Source organism: Takifugu flavidus, chromosome 2 (assembly GCF_003711565.1).
Source record: "Takifugu flavidus isolate HTHZ2018 chromosome 2, ASM371156v2, whole genome shotgun sequence".
NCBI classification, from domain to species: domain Eukaryota; kingdom Metazoa; phylum Chordata; class Actinopteri; order Tetraodontiformes; family Tetraodontidae; genus Takifugu; species Takifugu flavidus.
Genome location: NC_079521.1, coordinates 9,609,902 through 9,623,285, shown reverse-complemented (window position 1 = coordinate 9,623,285; position 13,384 = coordinate 9,609,902). Strand labels below are relative to the sequence as shown.

Sequence of the window (13,384 nt, the reverse complement as noted above, 5' to 3'; positions counted from 1 at the left end):
TACTACTACTACTAATACTAACAATAATAGTAATAATGTTATTTTTGATCTATATGATTTGGTTTCATGATTACATTGATCATATGAAATAAAGGCATATGATTCATGTAAAGAATGTGATATTAAAGAATGGAAGGTGTTCTAGTACTAGGGGGAGGTGCCAGTTCACCTTCAGAGCACAGCCAAGGTACCCTTAACCCAAATGCTCACATGCAATGAGCTGGCGACTCGACTGGGGATGTGACCTGCCTTCATCCGTATGTAGCTGATATAGGCTCTAGTATCCTCCCTGGGATAAAGCACTCAAGAAAAGAAGTCACACATTCATTCAGGTGTTCTTATTTCTTTATTCAAATGTAGCGACAATGCACCCAGAGATTGTGATTACATAACTGATCGTTGTTCTCTTAGTTTGGTTTGCTCATTCCCTGATTCTTTGCACCTGTGTGCAAAATGACATCAAACCTTTGAGAATCTGATAAAACTTGTTTATTTTTTACCATCTTTTTATGTTTTTCTGTTGCTTTCATGCTCACATTTGTTATATAATGTTATTTCCTTTAGCCCCGCCCCCTTTAAAGAAGTAAAAAGGTGTAGAGAGTCAATATTGAGTGTCGCTGCATGTTAAGGTCAAGGACGACAAGAGACAACACTTTTTAAATCAAACAAGAAGGAAACTAAACCTCCACCCACACCATAAACATGTTGGAGCTCTAACCTCTATAGCTCAGAGTTTGGGATGTGAAAACCTCTCCATTTTCAGTTGACCTCAGAGGTTGACAGCAATTTGTATTTTGCAGTTTTGGATCTCCTGGAACGATAGATCACCACGGCACACAGCAGAACGCAGCCAACAATGAAGACGATGTTCAGACCCAGAGTCGGGCTCAGACCAGAACCTGCAGATATATTCATAACCATCTGTCACCCTGGAGCCTCACACTGAGTATCAGCTCTGCAGAACCAATCAACCAACATCAACACTTTTCTGATCTCTGTCAATGAAAAACGAGGATCTGCTACATAACCTTTGTTGTCAGAAGGTACAACCAAGTTTAAAGGACCCTGGGAAATGGAGTGTCTTGAAGTCTGATCCACAGCCTCTCTTCGTCCACGGCTGTTCCCTTTGCTGATGCATCCCTGAGAACACCTGGTTCCAGTAGTGTTGGCCATACACAGGATGACTGAGCACGTGATGTAGACCTGCAGACCCACACAGGTCACCTTCAAAGGTCATGGTTGAGGTCAGTTTTACCGTTAATGCAGTAAAAAGGACAATGTACCTCCTGATAAGCACCGATAAACTCAAACGCCTCCATTCCAAATCTGAACTGAGACCTGGAGCTCTGGTAGATTTGGACCGTGTTGTCTTTCACACACCTGAGGTGGTAGCACGAGTGGGGAACAGTTTCGAAGCAGAACTTGACTTGTGAAGGTATTGCTGCTGTGACTGTCTTACCCGTTCTCGATAATGGTGTAGGCTATGCGAGAATTAGGGTTGTCATAGGGCGTGGCCTTGCAGGACTCCACGAACAGCTCGGTGTTGGGAATAGAGGAGGTCGACTCGATTTGCATGAACATCATCTGTTTGAGGTACACATCCACGGGGTACCTGCTGGAATTAATTGATTGCCTGAAACGATGGCTCTCGTAGAACTCAAACTGGAAGGTGAAGGCACCGAAGCCCCGCTCAGAAAAGGCGTAAGGGTTTTTGTGCCTGAATCCCAGCGTCAGGTTAGTTCGCTTAGGAAAAGCACAAGAAAAGGCGATGTCGACATCGTGGTGCCTGGAAATGATCAGACTTGGATCGGCAGATGTGATGTCATTCATGAAGATCACGTGGTCCTCGTCCTCCTAAAAACAGGAGAATTTAAAGGATTACAAAAGCAGACAGACTGGAGTTCAGTGTTAGCTTAGCCAAACCAACACCTACTGATTAGTCTGGGATGCTGTCTGGATATATTAATATTGTGTATTTAGATGTGTTCCAACAATAGTTGCTAACAGAAGCTAATGCTTTTGCACGCTAACTGACGATGAGCCGCACCTCCACCATAGTTCCGCAGGCGTTCAGGGCCATGACAGCTACCAGGTGGGTTGCGTTGGAAAGTCTGGTCAGGTTACAAGATGAATCCCCAACGTTGTTCAGATGCAGGTTGTTCTCGTGCTGCCTGATAATTGAGGTCTTCTCCACCTCCACCTTAATTGTTGTCTCATTACAGGTGACAACAGCTTCTGCAGTTAGTGCGAGACGTGTTGTTTTTTGTGATGAACGGAAATCAAGGCTCATGAATAATTCAACATGTGAAGGGTTATGTTGTGTCAATGAGGAACTTCAGTGTTCAACTAACCATGCCGTACAACGTCAGCGACCACGCATCGTAGGTCGGACTGATAGACCTGGGACCGTCTGACATGTACATGAAAATAGATTTTTCCTTAGAGTTTCGGGGAATTACATATTATCCAATCAAATGGTTTATTAAAATCTCACCCATCTAATGCTTCGTAAACAAAGCAAATAGGAAAATGTCCATTTATTTCATTCTGAGTTGGAGTCCATTTGATGACGTATTCCTCTACAGAGATCTTTTGCTTTAAAATCCCTGTTGGTCCTGTGACAATCAGGTTAACGATCCTGCAAGAAAGATTTCAGAATATTAATCAACGCAATTAGTTTGAATTGGTTTTGAGTCCGGGAAATGGGTCCCCATTAGATCTGATCTGGTTTTATTACCTTGTGTTTTGTGCTCTGGCTCTGACGGTGATTTTTAAGGTTTGGTTGACGAAGGCAGGAAGATTCACTCCATGCCTCGGAGTTGGTTCCAGGAAAATGGGAAAGTAATCGCCCTCGAGGCACGACGGTGCGCTATGTGAGTCCACTGAAAATGAGACGATGGAGAAGGCTTTGAGCTGAGGAACTTAACTGGGCAATTTCCAAACAGCCATTAAAAAAGAGTAAAAGTAAACCATGTATAGAAAACTGCAATGGAAGCCTGCTGAGAGGCGGGATCGTCGTGCGATAAATCCTGGGGGCCGCTGTAGTAGTGTTGTAGGCAGTGGTGGCGTTAGGAAGATTGGTGGTGTTTCTGATGGTATGTGTGACGTTCAGAAGAGTGCTGCTGTTGTTGCTCTTTAACACGATTTGCCGTTTCTGTCTTCCCACTGAATGAGGGTGCTTGTACGTGTAGGAACCATCTGAGTAGGACAGACTGATTCGACTTTTGGGAAAGTCCTCCACCATGAGCTCGAAGGGATGGAATCCATAAGATCGGAATGTGTGCGTAAGGGAGCAGGAAGTCTGGAGACAGACAAAATCTTATGATACAATGTGAATCTTTGTCTTCATTTCTGTTCTACATGTTCTGCAGGTTGGTTTATTAAACCTAGATTACGCTCTTGGTGTTGTCACCAATTTCCATGCCTACAATTCATCAGTCCAAGTTGAGTATCAAAGGTTGTATCAGCGATTCTGAGCAAAAAAGAAAATTGTTAATTGACGGGAGGGGGGGCATAACAAAAAACTCCAACCAATGTTGGCCACCCACTGTCCATAGAGGCTCCGAGAAACACTGTGATCCAACCCACTTCCAGAACCACATCAAAGTGTTCCAACCAATCACAGGGCAGAAGGGGTGTTCTGCACCAGTTGTGTTTCAAGCTGCTGAAGGGGGGGTGGGGGAGGGGCAGATGGCTCTGTTATGTTTATTGATTCAACAATAGTGACGTCGCATCGCTGATAAAACCTTGAAATCTGGGCTTTTGTCCAGGACGAACGTGTAACATCGGTGACGCTGAAGGTTTTATTTTTACCTGATTTAACGTGAAGCCGCCGAGCAGACCACACAACCCACACTCGTACCGAGCTTTGTTGGTCGCTACTCTGCATCTGACATGGTCGCCATCAGGGTCAAACGTGAGCAAGTTGAATGTCCGTTGGCAGTTCCTGGTTACCCTGTAACATGGGAATCAACATATATTGTCTGCATTCACGCGGGTTTGTTTTCACTCTGGTCCCAACGAGCATTGTGCTTCCATGACGACTGACAGAAAGACATGCTACTTCGGTTTTACTTGATTCCAGAGAGATAAGGGTCCCCGATGGCGACACGTTACTATGCTACACTTCGCACACACACTTTCCATGTAAAACGTGCGGTGTGTGTGAATAACATCATGTTTCTTTGTAAAAATTTGAAAAATGTTTCCTGTTTTCTTCGCACAGGAGCACTGCGTCATGGTGTCACAATATAAAGCTCAGAGGTGTCGACCTAAACCCTGCCTGTGTGAAAGTCCCCTATGTTTTAATGTGATCCATAAGAAAGCATTAAATGCTAATTACCTGAGCACTGGTATCATGGTAATGACAGGAGACCTGTTCGATTCGCCAGTATCAGAACGGATTCCCAGGTCCACATGTGCCATCATTCTCCAGTAAGCCATTGTGCTCCTGATGTTTGATATCCAGTACCCCTGACCGTAGCGGGAACTTATGTAAATAGGGTATCTGTTTGAAGAAATAATTGATTAATGAGGAGGGGAAAGGTACAAAATTGGTCATTGCTGTCTGCTGCAAAGTGTGTATTTTAAAACACCATTACACTTTTATTGATGCTGGAACTGCTCACCTAATCTCAAAAGGCAGGTTGGTTCCGAGTGCTCTTTTAGTCAGTGTTTCTTGTTGGCACCAGTTGAGTCTGTAGGAATTACTGGCAATGTGTGCGACTCTGTACACTTTCTGGGCTCCACAATTACCCAGTGAACATGTGTAAGCATTCTTATTACAGTAAGTTGTGCTTTGCTTGTCACGGAATTCCACCTGCATGTCATGGTGCATAAATGTTTAATAAGCTGTTTAAACCATGACGTTCACGTTAAGTTGAAAGTCATTCTGCTACAGAAACATTCAAAGATCGGCCTACCTCATATTTTCCATCTGAATATTTTGGGATGAAGGTCAGTGAACCCCCAGTGAACCTGTAGTACGACTGGTATCTGCTGGACCAGGCCGATGCAGCAGAGACCACAAACAGCAGATGTAGCAGCGACATGGCGGCGGTCGTCGTCCCGGCCTGCAGCGGTCTTAAATATCGTCCTACAAGGAAATGAAGGAGATAAATAAACCTTTTGTTGGCACAGCCCCACATATGTGAACCGAGTCAAAAACATCAATCAAGTTTATTTTGTTTTTGATTTACAGACGGCACCTGTGATGCCCAGGGCGACCTGGCGACATACTTGAACGCGCAGTTTCAGTCAGCAGTGTTGGATGGAAAGTTTTGCCCTGGCGCATTGAGAATAGTGCAGGGGCTTTCTGGACCACCGTCTGGACATAACTGAAGTTGTCCAAAATCATGTCAAGATCATTCTTTTGTTAAAATATCTTTGAATATCTCACTGCTGAATCAGCAAACACACTCAGTCCTTTGTATATTTGTAAAAAGCAGGTTTTCATTGATTATGACCTATTTATGTGAAATTAAAAGCGTGTTTCAAAATGCAAAGTGGCCTCAGCATTTCCAAACTCATGAGGACAACAGGCAGAAGCTTGAAGTCTGCTGAAGACCTCAGGATGTTACTTGACTGAAAGTAGTAAGCGTTAAAGAAAATAATACAAGATCATTAGATGAAAGAATAATACTGAGACTGGCTGAACATTTTGGTCCCAGATTTCGGCCCAGGACAAACGGCAGTAGTAACAATATGATTTACTGTAATTAGATTGCATTATTGGTTGCTGCGTTGCATGTCAGGGAATCATTTAGACTGCAATAAATAGCCAGAAGAGGAGGTTTCATAAAGGAAGGTGTTTGCACTGCCCATCTAAAACATGCAGTCGAACGAGAAGATTAGGATGTATAAAGAAACTAATTTGACCCCAATGGCACCAGGAAGTTTACGCGAAAACTCCTAAATTCCTCTTCCCGTAAGTGTAACAGTGTTGGCGGCTTCTAAGCATTCTTAACTGTCAGCTGAGCTTAGATGCTTGATGCTCATGCAGGTTATTAGGTATTACTATGGATAAAATCAGACATATCTAACACTGCACCCATGGGTGGTATTTGACGGATGTACTTTGACTTCTTAATTTTTTTGCATACAGCCTCCTGTGACTAATGGTAGGGTGTTGTGCTGTTAAATGCTCTTTTAATTAAAGCAAACATAGAGGTTGAAACGCACCCTCCTTCTCTTTATTACTGCTGCACAGGCAAGTCAGACAGTCTCTGAGTGGACATTTCCACATCCACCTTTGGGATATGGTTTCTGCAGAGCAAATTAGCAGATTCCTTCCATCATAGAAACATTTCCATCTCTGTAACTGTATAATGACCCTGTTAATTAGCCACAAGGTAAATGAAGCAATGAAGACCTGTTCCTCTGTTTTGTTTTCTTATTAGTGATTAACTTTGTCAGTTCAATGGAAGGTATACTGGTAATTACCTCTGGAATTCATGACAGCTCTTGTAAGTTATTTCTTCCATTGTCTGATTAAAGTGAAAGCAAAAGCATGGTGTTCCCGACACCTGTCAGACTGGCTCTGCACAGCCAACGTTGATTTAATCTCACCACTGTTTCACTTGTTCTTCCTCAGCTGTCAAAACTCACACAGATACAGTCAGCTTTGCTTTTTTCTCTGCTGTTTGGACCGGCTGTCAGCAAGACACTCAACAGTGTCTAAAACCGGGTGATTGTAGAACACAAACAAAAAAACAACTCGATGTCACAGAAAGTGGCTGCAGATAAAGTGAAAGACACAAAAATATATTTGTGTGCTTCTGAGATTTACTTTTAGGAATTTGCTTCCTGATGTAGATGTAAGATTTTTGATCAAATTGTTGATCCTGTTTATAATCAATAAATAAAAGTTTGATGAAGTTAAAAAAATGCAGTGCTCAGCTGTACAACGACCGGGCTGAAATTGAACACTGTGGGTGTTCATCACAATTTGACTTTTAAACCTTCAGTGTTTTCAGGATAATATTTTAAGGACCTTCTTCCAGCATCGGCCTCTCTGGCATTGACATGATGGAAACTCTGTCTTTGTTTCGTTTTACCAGAACCAGTACTGCAGCTGCTCTGTTGCTCTGAAGATGAAGTGGTTCTACTCTCTGCCATTCTGTTTCTAAACCTGCTTTTTATTTCTGTTGCTGATTGTTCTAAACTTTCTTAGGGATTTGCAGGATTATCTGTGAAGGGAGTAAAACTAGAAATTCACAAATTAAATGTATTTAATGTCTCACAGTTTGGAACATTGCCAACATTTATGGAATACTGCAAAAAAAGTTTGAACTAAAAACATAAAAATATGTAATGTTTTATGACCTTATCAGAATTAACACTGATGCCAAGTTAAAAGCTGTAGGCGTTGAGTGACAATCATGTGTTTTATTCCCACAATGAAAGGTGAGGTTTGATGGAAACAGTTTTAGAGCAGCTCATTGTTAGGAGGCTCTGTGTGCATGCCACCCAGGGAGGTGTCACCTCCCCTCACAGGTGCAGGTATATAAAGAAGCTGCAGGTTTGTGGATTCACAGGACAGAGGTGACCGTGGTTTGGAGCATCATGGCTTCTGTACCTGTGCTCCTGCTTCACCTGCTGCTGGTCTCGCTGGCATCTGCGTCCCATAACTTTGGTGGGACTGCCACCTACACCTATAAAGGCAAAAACCCTGACGGAACCTACAGAGTGAGTATGATTCAGAGTGAGAAACTTTAGGGATATGGTTCAGATGCAGTCTCTGACGTGGAATTTCACGCTGTTTTACGATCTTTGCAATTTTGTCTTTGTCGTCCTGTTATGGTTGCATAATTCTGATTATAGAAAAAATGTTTTTACAAAAGCCAGAGAAGCCTGCGAACATACAAATATTTATTTACAAAATATAAAAAATATGGTATTTCTATTTCTGCAATCGCAAGTGCAAACATTTTGTTTTTGCACTTTCACAGGTTAGCTTTAGGTATCTACGCTGAGCCAGGACGTCATAGAGTTGATGTGATGAGTGTGTTTCCCAACAGGTAGAATTCCGAACCAAGGACACCTTTGATGGCTGTCAAAACTCCCACTACTGGTCATGCTATTCCGGCAACTGTGGCCGTGAAACAACAACACAGACAGGAAAGATTGATAACAGCACCAACTCACCAAGATACACGAGGCAATGGTGCGAGACAGAAACTGTCTCCACAAGAGCACTTCGGAGTGATAAACCTTTTACCATGAGGTAGCCCTTTGGTTTTGTAACTTGTGATCATGTTATGATGTTTCTCTGAGGGTTTAGAAGTTTTTATGGTTGATCTACAACATTCAATGTTCTCTTTAACAGTGCAGGAACTTGTTGCTGGATACAGACCCGCAACTATGTTTCCTCCTGGATTCTGATGACTGCTATAGATTTGGGAGTCAGATCTGACACAAAAAACCCCAACATGTCTCCAGACATCGCCATTCTGCCATTCATACGGTATATCTGTGCAGATGTTGTCAAACTGGTGCAGTTGGTCAAACCTGTCTGCTTAGAAAATGACCCGAGCCTTAATTAAAAATCCTGAAACCAGTTGATTATGACTGACCTAATTCATGTGCTACAGATAGAAAATATCATGTTCATCTGGCAGGAAATTGTTTTGTGTCGTTTGTTCATCCATTTTCCATTGATAAGTGTCATTGCCTTTTTAAAGGGTGCCTCAAAATTGTCCACGACGTTATGATCTGATGGCCTTTGACCCTGACGGAGATCAAGTTCGGTGTAGATTTGGAACTCATAACTCTCGAGAGTGTTCCGGGTGTAACAGACCAAGTGGCTTTACGTTAAATGAGGTTGGTAAAAGCACGTTTTCACTTTAAAACAAACAATCGATCCTTAATTAACTCTTGTTTGCTCATATTGCTAGAATTCGTGCACATTAAGCTACTATTACTCCACGAGTGATACAAGAGTTTATGCATTCGAGATGGTGGTGGAGGACTTCCCACAGCGCACTATCAACCTGCAGTACAGTGACAGATCCACCATCACCAAGAGCCCACTGATGATGAGGAGGGACAAGCGGTATTTGTGGCCAGCAACAACAGCACCCGTATGGCATTCAGCCCCGAATTGGTCGTCCTGGTGGAGAACCGCGCCAGCACCCACAAGCCCAGCAGCCTCATATTGGTGGTCCTGGTGGAGGACCACGCCAGCACCCACAAGCTCACAAACCCCGAATTGGTGGTCCTGGTGGAGAACCACGCCAGCACCCACAAGCTCACCAACCCCGAATTGGTGGTCCTGGTGGAGAACCACGCCAGCACCCACAAGCTCACCAACCCCGAATTGGTGGTCCTGGTGGAGAACCGCGCCAGCACCCGCAAGCTCACCAACCCCGAATTGGTGGCAGAGGTCATCAACAACATCACAGACCTCTCCAACTTCAGCAGCCACATCGCCATCTACGACTTCAGCAACCACATCGCCATCTACGACTTCAGCAACCACATCGCCACCTATGACACCAATGATGAATATGAACGCAGCCCCTCTCAGTAAACTGCCCCTACAGTTCTCCTTCCTTGGTGAGATGTTATGATTTAGAAAATGACACACAGAAAAATAAATTAAACACGTCCAAGATCTAAATCTAATCTTGACTTTTAAAAGTTATTTGTCATTTATAACATGCAAATCTTCACTTTTAGTGGATCCTCCTGCTCCCTCATGCCGTGAGGGCGATTACCTCCCAAAGTTGGTGAATCCAACCCCAGCAAACAAAGAATTTATCCAAGCAGAGGTCAACAATGAAATGCAGATCAAAGTGAAAGGTCAAGCTAGTTATTCAACGTAAGTGAAAATCATCTGACAAGTACCTGTTTTTGTCATTTTTAAAAAAAAAACTTGAATATACTTTAAAGATGGTGGGATGTTGGACTCAGGATTGTGTGTCAAAATATTGTGTTTAACATTTACATTACTCTACACAATTAAGCATGCAATGTTAAAAAATGTTGCTATTACAGTAACTTACAGATGTGTGTCTGCTTTATTGTCCTAAAGGATAAATGACCTCCTCATGACGGGTCCCCTGAACATCAGGTCTTCAAGGATCTCAGGAGACACATTTGCCATCAAATGGACACCGACATCAAATGAAGCAGGAGAATTTCACCCAATCTGTTTTGCCATTGAGGCCACTCTTGGGTGAGTTCTTTAAATGTTAGAAGTTAATCTTCACATTCCCTTCACAGTGAAGGAAAAGTAATTTCAGGTAATCATATTTCAGCCTCCGTATTTCACCATTTTCAAATATGCTCTTACCATACCTGCTCCAACTCTGTTAACTTTGGAATAATTTCCGCTGATGAATGTGGAACCTGGTTGAGCAAAATAAATCAATAATGTTTACAATGACGCAGCCCGAATCGCCCTGAATCCAAGCACCTTTTCTGTTGCTCTCTAGGTTGAATGTATATCACTCAGAAATGAGGTGTGTTCTGGTAAAAGTAGTGGAAGATAGAGGTAAGTGTCATTCAAGATATCCAGGACTGTAACTGATTTCAACTCTCAAACATCAGAATGTCACATATGGTCTAAATCTGCTCAGTCTAAGCGGAGAAAAGCTCCATAATGCCAATCTTCTACTGTTTTTGTAGTCAGATTACAACAATTATATGAGACCAAGTCAGGACCGAGCACCTTTAAATTGTCCTAGAACAAATATGAGTTAAAACCTAAATGTATTCTCACAGTTAGCTCCGTGCTAACATGCTCCTGATGGGAACATGTGCTGAATCTAAAAAGACACGCTGCAACATGCACGTTTTTGCAGTTTGTCCTGTAGAATCTGTAGGGACATCTGCATGTTTTGATCACTTCAAAATTCAGTTCATTCATTTATAACTGTCAGCAGCAACCTTGCCCCCCACTCTACCCAACTCTAAATCTTTGTTGCCTTTTTCTAGTCCAAACCACGGTGGTCTGCACCGAAACCTCGATGATAGTCACTGTTGACAAGTCTACGTTTCCTCGCCTCGATAACAATCATTTGCGGCTCAACGACGCCAAAAACACGGCCTGCAGACTCACCTCCAACAGCACGCATGTCATCGGCATTGTCCCTCTCAACTCCTGCGGCACCGAGATCAAGGTGAGGCGGCGCTGACCTGCGGGGGGGGGGGGGGGGGGGAGTTGTTGGCATTGCTTTGATCATTGATTATAAATCTGCTTCCTTTTCAGGAGGACGCAAACAACCTGTACTTTTATAATGAAATCACCACAGTAGACAATATGAAGGACGTGGTCACCAGGAAACACCTGCTGGAAGTCCAGTTCTCCTGCCAGTACCCCAAACGCCAGAACCTGACCCTGGCCTTTAGTATCCACAGAGAAAACGTCACAGTGCTGGAGAAAGGCTTCGGCACCTTCACCTACGGCTTTGAGTTCTACACCAACAGTCAGTTCCAGATCATGGAGGATCCGAGATCATACCCTCTGGAGTATGACATCGGGAGCCGGATCTACATGGAGATCGAGGCCACCACCACAGTCAACAACACCGAGCTCTTCGTGGAGTCGTGCAGCGCCGCCCCCTACGACATCCCAAACTACGTCCCAACCTACCCCATCATCGAAAATGGGTAAACGACAGTCACGCGTCACTAATGTCACCGAGCAGCTGAGCAACTCTCTTCTGCATCCTCTTTTTGTCTTCCTCTTTTAGGTGCAACGTTGACCCCACGGTCATCACTCATCCTCGCAGCCACCCCAGAGAGTTCAGGTTCAGCATGGAGGCCTTTAAGTTCATCGGTCTGCACGACCAGGTGACGTTTCAGGACTTTTGAGGTCTACATGAACTTTCGTTAAACTTTATGTGTCAGAAGAGGTTTGAAGTGTAGTAAAGCTTAAAATGAGCAATAGAAGGGCCTCCTCACCTTGAACTGATGGATTGTCTGGTTGCTTTTGCTTTTAGCTTTTAGCTTTTGCAGCAAAATCCTCCAGATCGTCCACATTTGTGTGATTCATCAGTGCTCTCGTAGTTGACAGTCCGGACATATCAGTAACGGCTCCGTATGGGGTCGAGTCTGCACATTAATGGCAGTTTGACTGGGTGACTTTTGTAGAGCAGGAACTGTTCGAGGAGCAGAGGTCTGACTGGCGTTTGCGTCTCCTCTCAGGTGTACATCAGCTGTCAGGTCATGATGTGTAAAGCTGGAGACCCCAACACCAGGTGCTCGCGTGGATGCCTCAACTCCTCGAACAGGCCCGCCCCACGTTGGAAGAGAGAGGCCGTGTCCCAGAGCGGCAGGCACTTCATCTCCCAGGGTCCCCTCCGTTTGCGGGGGTCAGCAGAGAGCGGCGAGCTCCCAGGTAAGAAGCGCAGAGGTTGGCGTGATGGCTGCCGCCACTGGGGTTCAGCTACTGACCGATCCTCTCTTTCCTTCAGTCCTGAACCTGAACCTGGTCTTCATCGCCGGGTGTGTCCTCGCAGCTCTGGCTATGATCAGCGCAGTGGTCGTGTACAAAACCAAGATGTCCGGCCTCAGATATCAGCCGCTGCCCACGCAGGACAGCGACACGGCCCAGTGAAGCAGCCGTCTCCCGGTTTAAACAGCTCTTTATTTCTGCAATAAGCTAATTTGACATTTTAATGATTGGGGTTTTATTCTACAGGGTTTTTCTTTTAGATTTTTGTTTCTGTTTTCTAAAGAAAGTGTCAGAACTAGCACTAGACCTCACAGGTGTGTGGGATCTGTTGTCAGAGGCTGGGAACATCGACGATACCTACAGCAGCCCTCGTTCACATGTCTGTGTTCCCAACCGTGTTCCCAGTCTGACTTCTTACGAAAATGAAACACACACACACACACACACACACACACACACACACACACACACACAATGGGTTTGGATAATGACACAGTTTTATTAGGTGTGAGGTTCTTGGGTCAATTTCAATGTCTTACATGATTCATGGATTTAGGTGCTTCTAAAGATGCTTTTGAAAACAAATAAAATAAAGAGACTCAATGTTTCATTTGTCCTCCTGGCACGCGCACACACACACACACACACACACACATACACACACACACACACAGACATGCACTCATTCAGTCATACTTCAGTATTTGATAGATTCATTAATTTTGCAGTTTTATTTAAAAGTGTAAAGTTAATGAATGTTCTGGGCACAGCCCCACCTACGCTACAGTGTGTCCCTGCAGTCGCCACAGTTTGCCGGTGAAGTTTTAGTTGAAGGTCAACTGATTATTGTTGGTCTGATCTTATTTCAGATTCTTATTGGTAGCCCAATCTGTGAGTTTCGATCATAATTTCATCACATTTATTTATTTTACAATGACCATAAAGCTCCTGATTCTGAATTTGTTTAAACAATGTGTATTTTTA

The 13,384-nt window shown here is 43.8% G+C and overlaps 2 protein-coding genes across 2 annotated transcripts; one reads left to right on the top strand and one right to left on the bottom strand.

Annotated features, from left to right (window-relative positions):
• Positions 1 to 327: 327 nt before the first annotated feature.
• Positions 328 to 5,095, bottom strand: LOC130514765 (uncharacterized). Its single transcript, XM_057014556.1, has 13 exons — positions 4,923 to 5,095; positions 4,629 to 4,819; positions 4,343 to 4,507; positions 3,814 to 3,955; positions 2,971 to 3,301; positions 2,738 to 2,882; positions 2,495 to 2,638; positions 2,352 to 2,410; positions 2,048 to 2,235; positions 1,460 to 1,854; positions 1,284 to 1,380; positions 1,029 to 1,203; positions 328 to 899 (listed from the first exon to the last, which is right to left on the bottom strand). Exons 1-13 carry the CDS (start codon positions 5,049 to 5,051, stop codon positions 760 to 762), a joined length of 2,301 nt encoding a protein of 766 aa, XP_056870536.1. The 5' UTR covers positions 5,052 to 5,095; the 3' UTR covers positions 328 to 759.
• Positions 5,096 to 7,396: 2,301 nt separating this feature from the next.
• Positions 7,397 to 13,001, top strand: LOC130515209 (uncharacterized). Its single transcript, XM_057015358.1, has 13 exons — positions 7,397 to 7,686; positions 8,019 to 8,224; positions 8,327 to 8,464; positions 8,682 to 8,820; positions 8,895 to 9,555; positions 9,679 to 9,820; positions 10,034 to 10,177; positions 10,437 to 10,495; positions 10,939 to 11,123; positions 11,213 to 11,613; positions 11,697 to 11,796; positions 12,151 to 12,343; positions 12,420 to 13,001. The coding sequence occupies exons 1-13, from the start codon at positions 7,564 to 7,566 to the stop codon at positions 12,560 to 12,562; spliced, it is 2,634 nt and encodes an 877-aa protein (XP_056871338.1). The 5' UTR covers positions 7,397 to 7,563; the 3' UTR covers positions 12,563 to 13,001.
• Positions 13,002 to 13,384: the final 383 nt, after the last annotated feature.

Bases quoted from the DNA above. Each gene is read 5' to 3' on its own strand.
- LOC130514765 (XM_057014556.1), bottom strand. From the start codon at position 5,051: ATGTCGCTGCTACATCTGCTGTTTGTGGTCTCTGCTGCATCGGCCTGG. The intron at 4,508-4,628 runs GTGAGCAGTTCC...TTCTTCAAACAG, and splicing joins AACCTGCCTTTTGAGATTAG to ATACCCTATTTACATAAGTT. The intron at 900-1,028 runs GTTATGTAGCAG...ATATATCTGCAG, and splicing joins TGTACCTTCTGACAACAAAG to GTTCTGGTCTGAGCCCGACT.
- LOC130515209 (XM_057015358.1), top strand. From the start codon at position 7,564: ATGGCTTCTGTACCTGTGCTCCTGCTTCACCTGCTGCTGGTCTCGCTG. The intron at 10,178-10,436 runs GTGAGTTCTTTA...GTTGCTCTCTAG, and splicing joins GCCATTGAGGCCACTCTTGG to GTTGAATGTATATCACTCAG. The intron at 11,124-11,212 runs GTGAGGCGGCGC...CTTCCTTTTCAG, and splicing joins CCTGCGGCACCGAGATCAAG to GAGGACGCAAACAACCTGTA.